At 42.2% G+C, this 11883-nt stretch overlaps 1 protein-coding gene across 1 annotated transcript in view; it reads left to right on the top strand.

Moving 5' to 3' along the window:
* LOC103510742 overlaps nt 1-5639 on the top strand; it is a 27185-nt gene extending 21546 nt beyond the window's left edge. Inside the window, exon 9 of the mRNA XM_008475429.3 lies at nt 5335-5639. Within this exon, the coding sequence (XP_008473651.1) occupies nt 5335-5491 (157 nt within the window). The 3' untranslated portion in view covers nt 5492-5639. The remainder of the gene's footprint in view (nt 1-5334) is intronic.
* Nucleotides 5640-11883: the final 6244 nt, after the last annotated feature.

The raw sequence follows: 11883 nt of genomic DNA on the forward strand, positions 1-11883 counted from the left end.
CCGTCCCCACACACACCGTGTCATAATGGAAATTACAACGCGAGGTGATTCGGCTCCCCCCCACGAGTCTTTGAGTGATTGGAATTACAGCCTCCTGTACTCCTGTAGTTTTTTTTTTGTTAAAGAGGTTTGATAGAGGATAGAGGGAACTGTAACTGCTAAGGTCTTATCGTCCCGCGAAAGCGAAGAGAGAAGGACAGGATAGGAAAAAGTCAGTCGTTCCGAGAACGAACCTTATCTGTTTGGGATATAGTCCGCCCCGGGAAGGAATCGAATCCAGGACCTAGCGCTTGCAAGGCAGACGTGCTACCCTCCAAACTAACTCCACATGGTCTCTGGCTATGACTGTTTGAACAATGGCGTAAAATTGGGAGCCAGCCTAGTTAGCTCGAAAAGTTAGCACGGGCGGGAATCGAACTCGCGATCTAGCACTTACAAAGCAGACGCTCTACCCTCCAAACTAACTAGGCTGGGTTTTAAAAACTCAGGAAAATCGACTTACCTCTTGGATGGCTTCTGCAGAACTGATCTGTCTCATGCTATAAACTACAAAGCTACCATCGGATTTTAGATAATGCAATCCCAGATTATCCCAGAACAGGACTGACCAAAATAATCATTCGCGCGGGCCAAACTATTCGATATCAAAAGGAGAGGAGCCGGGAAAAGCCAGTCGTACGCTATATTGCTCAGATGGTTACTCATCCGGATACTAACCACGCGCAACGTTGCTTAACTTCAGTGATGTATGGGGAACCTGGTGCCGCTTTCTTTCTATTCTGCCGCTGGATAACTTGAATGGGTAAAAGGCAGAGCGGACTAAGTCCAAAAATCGACTTTCTGAGTTATTTGTGTCAGGGGAAAGAGGGTGAAAAGATCTATTTTCTATATTAGTTGCGAACTTCACTTTTGTGTTGTATTGAAATGAGATCAAAAACAAAATGCCCATCTCTATTTAAACTTTGACTAGTCCTAAACTTTGACTCCATTTATCTCAAAACGCTTTTTTTTTGGATTTGGTCCACTCTGCCTCTTAGCCATTCAACTTGAATCAGATCATTAGTGGTCACGCATCTAGATACTCCCCTAAATAACCAAATTATCCTTACCCCGCTAGAATCCGGATTGCACGAACCCAAAATAATCCTAGGATTCATAGAGTTCTACCATCGGATTTTAGATAATGCAATCCCAGATTATCCCAGAACAGGACTGACCAAAATAACCATTCGCGCGGGCCAAACAATTCGATATCAAAAGGAGAGGAGCCGGGAAAAGCCAGTCGTACGCTATATTGCTCAGATGGTTACTCATCCGGATACTAACCACGCGCAACGTTGCTTAACTTCAGTGATGTATGGGGAACTGGTGCCGCTTTCTTTCTATTCTGCCGCTGGATAACTACTTGAATCAGATCATTAGTGGTCACGCATCTAGATACCTACGGTTTTGCGGGGCACGGTTGGTCCAGTGGTAACGCGCTTGCTTGCCATGCAGAAGGTCCCGGGTTCGAATCCCACCATCGACAAAAATTTGTACTCGTTTCTCGATTGCAAATATTTCAACGGGTTACTTTCTGGTGTTCTCGTGTTGACCCAGCACCTAAATGGGAAGTATTGTGTCTCTTCTCGCCCATCTGATGAGAGGCATAATACTACGGGATGGCCATGCTACGACACAGGCCACAAGCGTCTAATGTAGCAGTTGTTCCATTGCTACGAAATAAAAACGGCGGTGGAACACTCATCTTTAAAAAAAAAAAAAAATGATTGTCCTTGGGGGGAAAAGTGAAAATTGATAATGTAGTAGGAAGTAGTCTATCCCCAACATTACTTTAACCGTACTGCTTATGTCACTTTTTGTATATTTAGCAATTGGGACATCTAGGTCTTTGATTTTAAGGTGTGTCCACACGAATTCGACGGCCGTTGATCGATCTGAATTTATCACATCGATCCACGGTTGACTATGTTTGGACACACCTCTACAGTCTGGGAGTCTGGCTCTTCTAACATTAGTGGAGATGTCAAAACTACACCAAATTCAATCTCTAAGTACGAGATCATAATAATAAATATGATTTCATTGATTTCGATTAGTTAGATGTTAGAACTTTGCGAGCAAAATGTGATATAAGCAAGTAGGCAAGTAGCAAGTAGTCAAAAGCAAAATGTGATATATACCTACCTCGGTGGTGTAGTGGTCAAGGCGCTCGCCTGGTAAACAGGAGGGCGTGGGTTCAATCCCAGCCGAGGTGTGGAATTTTATCCTCAATATAATTTGAGAATTTGACCACAATAATAGTAGTAGCCTACTGCTGGAGTAAAGGGACTTTTCAGTCCTATGCGAGCAGTATAAATAAGCACTATTATTATTACTACTACTACCTAACCTCTTCTGGACTTTCAACTTAAAGCAACGAGTGTCCATGATAAAGTAAGTCTAATTAATGTAACGACCGTTGCAATGAACTCTCAAGAATACGTAAGGGTTAGTATAACTTGAACACCCAGAAGACAAGAGCGTGGCCATTATTTTACCTGGACTTGAGCTGGGATCTTCAGCTTTTTTCACCCCGTTTTCCTCGCCTGGCGTAGCACTTGGTGAGTCGGGGTCTACAACGGTACAATGTTATGTTGGCGAAACTATCATCTAAAATTCTGAACTCTAAATTCTTAGGCCCGTTGCACACACACCGGTTTTGGACGACCGATTTTTTCCGTTCCGAGAACAAACATTATCCCATCAGGATAAAATCCGCCATGACTTTGACAGTCCTGACTTGGACATAGTTGTCCCTCCAGTCTCTTATCTACACCGGATGCCTCTTGCCGGACCTAACTGTCCCTTATCAGCTATCTCCTCAATCCAACTGTCTATCTTCTCTTATCATCTATCTCAGGACCCTCTTTCTATTATCATCTGTTTTTGTTTTACATTTCTAGCGAATGACAGCCTTTATCATCACAGTAGATGCCCAGTCGTATGCAGCAGGTCCCGGGTTCGATGCCCACCATCGACAAAAACTTGGACTCTTGTGATTCCCAAATTCCCAATATTCAACGGGTTACTCTGGGGGCACGGTTGGCCCAGTGGTAACGCGCGCTTGCTTGCCATGCAGACGGTCTTGAGTTCGAGTCCTACCATCAAAAATTTGGACCGAATGCAATACTTTCTCATTACTAGTATAGCTCCGCTATACATTAGTAATAGAAGGTAAAAAAAAATTGCACACGTTTTTCGATTGCAGATATTTCAACGAGTTACTTTCTGGTGTTGTCATGTTGACCTACATAGCACCTGAATGTCCCTCATCAGCTCATCACCCATCTGATGAGGGACATACTACGGGATGGGCATGCTAAGACGGAGACCACATGAGTCTGATGTAGCAGTTGTTTCATTGGTGCGAAATAAAAACGGTGGTCAAACACTTATCTTTAAAAAAAAAAAAAAAAAAAAAAAAAAAAAAAACTTTTTCCCCCGTGCCAACGGTTAGCCCAGTCATATGCAGCAGGTCCCGGGTTCGATGCCCACCATCGACAAAAACTTGGACTCGTGATTCCCAATATTCAACGGGTTACTCTGGGGGCACACGGTTGGCCCAGTGGTAACGCGCGCTTGCTTGCCATGTAGACGATCTTGGGTTCGAGTCCTACCATCAAAAATTTGGACCGATTGCAATACTTTCTAGAAGGTAAAAAAATTTGCACACGTTTTTCGATTGCAGATATTTCACCGAGTTACTTTCTGGTGTTGTCATGTTGACCTAGCACCTGAATGTCCCTCATCACCCATCTGATGAGGGACATACTACGGGATGGGCATGCTACGACGGAGACCACATGAGTCTAACGTAGCAGTTGTTTCATTGGTGCGAAATAAAAACGATGGTCAAACACTCATCTTAAAGAAAAAAAATAATAATAATAATAATAACGCTTTCTCTCCCACCTAACCCTTAGAGGTCCATTATTTTATGTAGTCAGATTCTCAAATAAATGAGGATAAAATTGCATGCCTCAGCTGGGATCGAACCCACCCCCACCTGTTTACCAGGCGAGCGTTTTGAGCTCTACGTCACCGAGGCAGTTTGTACTTACTTGGATTCCCTTTCTAAGATACCTACTGCTCAAATTCTTTCTGGTAAAGCAGAGCTTTTTCACGACTTTTGTGGATATCACAACATTACTAAGTGCCTCCTTTGCAATCAATTTCCATATTTCAATAATCTTTTTACATTGGTAATGCCGCCACTGGTCGCTACTCGATTAAAGCAGCTACTCAATTGTCCTCACGAGGCTCAGTGCACCCCGAACTCCAAGCACAGAGCCGAAAAAAAAACCTCGGCCCCGCCGGGAATCGAACCCGGGCCTCCTGCGTGCAAGCCTAGTGTGATACCCACTCGGCCACGGATTAAAAAAGAAGAAAATGAATGACAACAAGATGATTTTGCTTGCAACTTAACTTAAATATTATATTTATAATAAGAAAATAAATTCATCAATAAAATTATACTATACAAATTGAGAAACAAGAAACCAAAACTTAAGCCTAGAAGAGTACCTAGTTTAAATAAAAACTAGGTAGTATGATAAATTGAATTAGATGGTACCTACATACTCGTATGTAAATTCAGTCGAACCTGTCCAAATGGGATCCAAGAGACCGGCAATTTTTTTCCCAGACAGGTTCGACTGTACATGTTTAGAATTTTCGCAAACATACGCACAACTTGCGCTGATTTTGCGTAAATTATGCGCCTTGCGCCGACTCCGAAATTTGATTAATCGAAGAGAGAAGAAAGACGGAATAGGAGAATATTAGCAGTTCCGAGAACGAACCTTAGGTATCTGTTTAGGATAAAGTTTGTCCCGGGTGGGAATCGAACCCGCTGCCTAGCGCTTACAAGGCTTGCGCGCTACCCTCTTTAGCAAGTGGTATCTTTAGGCTAAAAATAATTGGAAAATCACATCAATATTACGTGCATACGTACCCACATTAATATTATGTGCATACGTACCCATTCATTACCTACTATATCATTTGCTGGCTTCCACGGCAAAGCAATCAGATGTGTTACATTCATTTGTGATTGCTGTGAGCAGAAACACACCATCACGTTTCATTACCCACTATATCATTTGCTGGCTTCCACGGCAAAGCAATCAGATGTGTTACATTCATTTGTGATTGCTGTGAGCAGAAACACACCATCACGTGACGTGAGGTGATGTGGTGGAAATGTGTTTCTACCTTAAGGGACATATTGGTGAAGAGACTATACGACCTATGAAACAGCCAAAACGAAACCCCCGTTCCTTTTCTTCCCAGAGAAACACAACTGGAGATCAAGAGCTGGCAAGTCAAACAGGCAGAGAAGCAGCGCTGTGTCAAACTGTCCGCCAAAGAGTGGATGGACCACCCGGACCGGTACTTGCTGGAATTGGCGGGCCGCACCAACTATGTGGATGGCGGCGATCGGAGTTGAGACAGGAAATAATGAGAATTGAGTCAATCAAGAATGATGGCCGGTTTCACTAATGACTTAATGAGAGATTTCACTAATGGAAGATTTTTAATGATCTAAAAAGTAAAAAAGAGTTTTTAATAATCCAAAAAGGAGTTTTTAATCATCCAAAAATTATAGAATAGAATAGAATATACCCTGCTTATACTGCCAGAATGAGACTGAAAAGTCCCTTTACTCCCGCAGTCTAAGCAAGGTCTCATGCGTAGGATTTTAATTTCGTTAAACCCCGGGCCACCAGCGCCATGACTTTGACAGTCCTGACTTGGACATAATTATTTCTTTGGGGCATATTGGGGCCCCAATTCTACCTTAGGGGGCATATTGGGGAGACTATACGACCTATGAAACAGCCAAAACGAAACCCCCGTTCCTTTTCTTCCCAGAGAAACACAACTGGAGATCAAGAGCTGGCAAGTAGGATTTTAATTTCGTTAAACCCCGGGCCACCAGCGCCATGACTTTGACAGTCCTGACTTGGACATAGTTGTCCCTCCAGTCTCTTATCTACACCGGATGCCTCTTGCCGGACCTAACTGTCCCTTATCAGCTATCTCCTCAATCCAACTGTCTATCTTCTCTTATCATCTATCTCAGGACCCTCTTTCTATTATCATCTGTTTTTGTTTTACATTTCTAGCGAATGGCAGCCTTTATCATCACAGTAGGTGCCAACGGAAAAGGAGTTTTTAGTGATCCAAAAAGGAGGAGTTTTTTAAAATTCCTGTTTGGACCATTAAAAACTCCTTTTTGGATGGTTAAAAATTCTCCCATTAGTGAAATCTCTCATTAAGTCATTGTTGAAATCCACCCTGAGATGGGGAAAATTGAGTCAATGCTGGAAAACTTGGGTGCACCTTACCCTCTGTATAGTGTGGAAGTATGGGGCTGTGGAGACATCAAAAGTCGGTAAGTACCTGAAGAGATTTGACAGAGGGAACTGTAACTGCTATGGTCTTATCGTTCCGAAATCGAAGAGAGAAGAAAGACAGGATAGGAGAATATTAGCAGTTCAGAGAACGAACCTTAGGTATCTGTTTAGGATAAAGTTTGCCCTGGGTGGGAATCGAACCCGCTGCCTAGCGCTTACAAGGCTTGCGCGCTACCCTCTTTAGCAAGTGGTATCTTTAGGCTAAAAATAATTGGAAAATCACATTAATATTACGTGCATATGTACCCACATTAATATTACGTGCATATGTACCCACATTAATATTACGTGCATACGTACCCACATTAATATTACGTGCATACGTACCCACATTAATATTACGTGCATACGTACCCATGTAAATACAGTCGAACCTGTCCAAATGGGATCCAAGAGACCGGCAATTTTTTTCCCTGACAGGTTCGACTGTACCTACATGTTTAGAATTTTCGCAAACATACGCACAACTTGCGCTGATTTTGCGTAAATTATGCGCCTTGCGCCGACTCCGAAATTTGATTTCAACAAACGTCGTGACGGGGGGGTTTTACCCTCCATTCGACGACAAGCCTGGTATCCACCGACAACATTTGAATCAGGAACGTTGTTGCTCAACAATTCGGAAATGTTTCTGTAACAATCCAGCAACTTTGTTACTCTCCAGAATTGTTTTGAAACATTTCTCTAGGCTTTCAGTACATAGATTTTATGTTGAAAGTTGCTCGACATTTGAAACATTGCGCGACTGTTGGGAAACAAATGTTGTGTTAACCCTTACAATAAAACATTTGATATAGAACTCTTTTTCCTCAACTCTGTCTTATTTATTTCATTTGTTCTTTCTTATTCCTCTCGCCGCGGGCAAATCAGCCCGTGACAGGGTACTAGGCTAAAGTATTCTAAATTTCAAGTATAAGAAGTGTTTATTAAATCTAATATATATTAACAATAGTAAAAGACTAAGAGCCGGTTCCACAAAGTGAGTTTAAACTCCGTTTAAATCTTGGTTTAAGCAAATCTGATTGGCTAAAAGAAAATTAAATTTATATGGTAACTCTTACCATGTATTATGTGCAATTCTGCAGTTAGATTATGGAATTCTCTTCATAGGGATATAAGAGACTCACAAAGTCTAGAAATTTTAAATTTAGTAGTTGGGTGGAAGAGCTCCTCTAGGAGAACCTTGCCACTTAAAAGAAAGCCATAAAATAAAAAAATAAAAAACAACCAATCAGATTCCTTAAATCCAAGAGTTAAAACCGAGTTTAAAATATCCAGGAGAACCCTGCCACTTAAAAGAAAGCCATAAAATAAAAAAATAAAAAACAACCAATCAGATTCCTTAAATCCAAGAGTTAAAACCGAGTTTAAAATCTCACTTTGTGTTACCCCAGACTTAAGTTACGCCGACCAGGTATGTTGATTGGTTGGGGTCAGGTAGGTAAAGAAATGTTATGTAGACAGGAGGGCAGATCTTTTATCCCGGTTCTTAGCCCTTACAATAAAACATTTGATATAGAACTCTTTTTCCTCAATTCTGTCTTATTTATTTCATTTGTTCTTTCTTATTCTTGTTCTTTCTTATTCCTCTCGCCGCGGACAAACCTAGGTCGCGGGTTCGATTCCCACCCGGGGCGGATTTTATCCTAAATCAGATAAGGTTCTTTCTCGAAACGGCTGGCTTTCTCCTATCCTGTCTACCCTCTCTCTTGGCTTTCGGGACGAAAAGAACTTAACAGTCACAGTTCCTTCTGATAAACCTCTTTGCGAAAAGAAAAAATGGCTAAAATTATCACTTCGCTCTTCAAATCGGACAGTGGCTCTCTGTTGCTTCATTGGTATGTCAGATGGTCATCTCTTCAGTTACTCTCCTGGCTCTCTGTTGCTTCATTGGTATGCCAGATGGTCACCTCTCCAGTTACTCTCCTCGCTCGACGTTGCTTCTGTTGATCATATTGCTTGCTTTCGGGACGATAACTTAACAGTCACAGTTCCTTCTGATAAACCTCTTTGAAAAGAAAAAATGGCTAAAAATATCACCTCGCTCTTCAAATCGGACAGTGGCTCTCTGTTGCTTCATTGGTATGCCAGATGGTCACCTCTTCAGTTACTCTCCTCGCTCGACGTTGCTTCATTGGTATGCCAGATGGTCACCTCTTCAGTTACTCTCCTCGCTCGACGTTGCTTCTGTTGATCATATTGCTTACTCATCTACTTTTTACTTAGGCAGCTGGGATTTCAAGTAAAAAAAATGTCAACCGTAGCTGCCAGAAGAAAAGCAAACTAGTAAGAATATGTACGGGACTGCTGGGGGAGATGTTTGGTTGGGTGGAAGTGCTCACTGCGTGAGAATTCTGCCGTAAAACCTTGGAGGAGGGGGAAGAAAAAAAAAGTAAAAGTGGACTGCTTAAGTTTTTTTCAGGAAGAGGTCAAGAGGTTTGATAGAGGATAGAGGGATTTAAGAGGTACTTCCAAGAGACTAGTTTATTATTTATTTATTAGAATCTTCTTCTTCCTCCTAGCGTTTTCCCATTTAAATAGAGTCGGCGTTTCTTGTCAGTTTCTTCCAGGCAGCCCTATTGTGTACCTCGCGTCCTGATAATTTTTTCCACCTTTTCTCCGGTCTCCCTCGCCCTTTTCTCCCCCTCACTGCCATTCTCTCAACTCTCTTCCCTATGTAGCTCTCATCTCTTCTTTCAACATGTCCATACCACTGCAGTCTCCTCTCCTGGATCTTCCTTGACACTTCCTTTACTTTTATCTTACTCCTTATGACTTCATTCCTGATCCTGTCCAACCTCGTCACTCCACAACTCTACCTCAACATTCTCATTTCTGCGACTTCACATCTCTTCTCACGTACCTTCTTCATCGCCCACGTTTCCGCCTCACACATCATTGACAATCCACTCGTAAAATTTGAAGCCAAAACCGAATGTCAGCCCAAAGCAATCACCCTAGTTAGGGCTGATTGAGAGGCTGACGAAAAACGCCGACCCCCGTCTGTAGGCGGTTTTCGGTGTAATTCAATAATATCTTGGGAACAGTATGAGCTAGAGACTTGAAATTTGGTATGTAGTTCACAAATGTGACAAGGATGTAACACAAAACGTTTGGTTGAGATCGCCGACCCCCGTCTGTACACGGGAAAAGGCGAAGTAAAGGAAGATAAGACGGTGGTGTAGTGGTCAAGGCGCTCGACTGGTAAACAGGAGGGCGTGGGTTCAATCCCAGCCGAGGTATGGAATTTTACCTCAATATAATTTGAGAATTTGACCACAATAATAGTAGTAGCCTACTGCTGGAGTAAAGGGACTTTTCAGTCCTATTTAGTGGTCAAGGCGCTCGCCTGGTAAACAGGAGGGCGTGGGTTCAATCCCAGCCGAGGTATGGAATTTTATCCTCAATTTTGAGAATTTGACCACAATAATAGTAGTAGCCTACTGCTGGAGTAAAGGGACTTTTCAGTCCTATGCGAGCAGTATAAATAACTTTTTGGCAGTTTTCAGCTATACCGACTAAACGGTTAGAGGTTAGATACACCTAAATAGGCATCATTCAATAGGATAAGGAAAGTCGTGTGATGTTCACACCAGATTTTTCTTTTTTCCAAGAGGTTTGATAGGTCTAATTGTCCTGAAATTTAGGGATCTGGATACAAGAAAGTCAGCTGTTCCAATAATGAACTTTATCTATTCCAGGATAAAGTTTGGCCCAGGTAGGAATCAAACCCATAACCTAACACTTAAAATAGCACAAAGCATTTTTTTTAACGGTATCTATTTTTTTTTTTTTTTTTTTTTTTAAACAAATGTTGAACAAGAATACAAAGGATATCCCGTAGTAAGTCCCTCATCAGATGGGTGAGAAGAGACACAATACTTCGCGTTTAGGTGCTGGGTCAACAAGAGGACACCCGAAAGTAACCTGTTGAAATATTTGCAATCGAAATACGAATGCAAATTGTTTGTCGACTCTGGGATTCGAACCTGGAACCTTCTGCATGGCAAGCAAGTGCGTTATAACTGGGCTTAACGTGATCTTTTTTTTTTAATAAATGAATAATCATAACATAAATATTACTCACGGCAAATCGCTCTGTCCCAGTCCGTTGACTGTACACAGCAGGGTCCAGGAGGACAGAGCTTCGGCGTGTAGGGTAGCCAGATCCGCGCCAATCCCGGGCAGTGTTAGGAGAAAGCCAGTCGTTCCGAGAACGAACTTTATCCGTTTGGGATATATTATAGTCCGCCCCGGGTGGGAATCGAATCCAGGACCTAGCGCTTGCAAGGCAGACGCGCTACCTTCCAAGCTAACTACATATGGGCTCTGGCTAGCTATGACTGTTTGAACAATGGCGTAAAATTGGGAGCCAGCCTAGTTAGCTCGGAAAGTTAGCACGGGCGGGAATCGAACTCGCGACCTAGCACTTACAAAGCAGACGCTCTACCCTCCAAACTAACGAGGCTGGGTTTTAAAAACTCAAAGGAAAATCGACTTACCTCTTGGATGGCTTCTGCAGAACTGATCTCTCTCATGCTATAAACTACAAAGCTACCATCGGATTTTAGATAATGCAATCCCAGATTATCCCAGAACAGGACTGACCAAAATAATCATTCGCGCGGGCCAAACTATTCGATATCAAAAGGAGAGGAGCCAGGAAAAGCCCAATTTTACGAGTGGATTGTCAATGATGTGTGGGGTGGAAACGTAGGGGATGAAGAAGGGTACGTGAGAAGAGATGTGAAGTCGCAGAAATGAGAATGTTGAGGTAGAGTTGTGGAGTAACGAGGTTGGACAGGATCAGGAATGAAGTTATAAGGAGTAAGATAAAAGTAAAGGAAGTGTCAAGGAAGATCCAGGAGAGGAGACTACAGGGGTATGGACATGTTGAAAGTAGAGATGAGAGCTACATAGGGAAGAGAGCTGACAGAATGGAAGTGAGGAGGAGAAAAGGGCGACGGAGACCGCAGAAAAGGTGGAAAAATTTATCAGGACGCGAGGTACACAACAGGGCTGCCTTGAAGAAACTGACAAGAAACGCCGACTATTTAAATGGGAAAACGCTAGGAGGAAGAAGAAGATTCTAATAAATAAATAACTAATAAACTAGTCTCTTGGAAGTACCTCTTGAAAGTTACAATACTAGCTTGGGAGGAGAAGTATGCCTTTTATGTACCTATTATTTAAAATAAAGATTAAAATATTAAAAAATAATAATAATAAAAATAAATGAAAATCTAATTTTATGTGTCTGTCTTTCTCGTCTGATTTCAGCAAATGATGAACGCTGCAGCATTCAAAGCCCGCTGTATATCTCGGGGCAAGAACCGGGATAAAAGATCTGCCCTCCTGTCTACATAACATTTCTTTACCTACCTGACCCCAACCAATCAACATACCTGGTCGGCGTAATAAC

The sequence above is a fragment of the Diaphorina citri genome, unplaced genomic scaffold (genome assembly GCF_000475195.1).
Source record: "Diaphorina citri unplaced genomic scaffold, Diaci psyllid genome assembly version 1.1 scaffold639, whole genome shotgun sequence".
Classification (NCBI taxonomy): Eukaryota; Metazoa; Arthropoda; class Insecta; order Hemiptera; family Psyllidae; genus Diaphorina; species Diaphorina citri.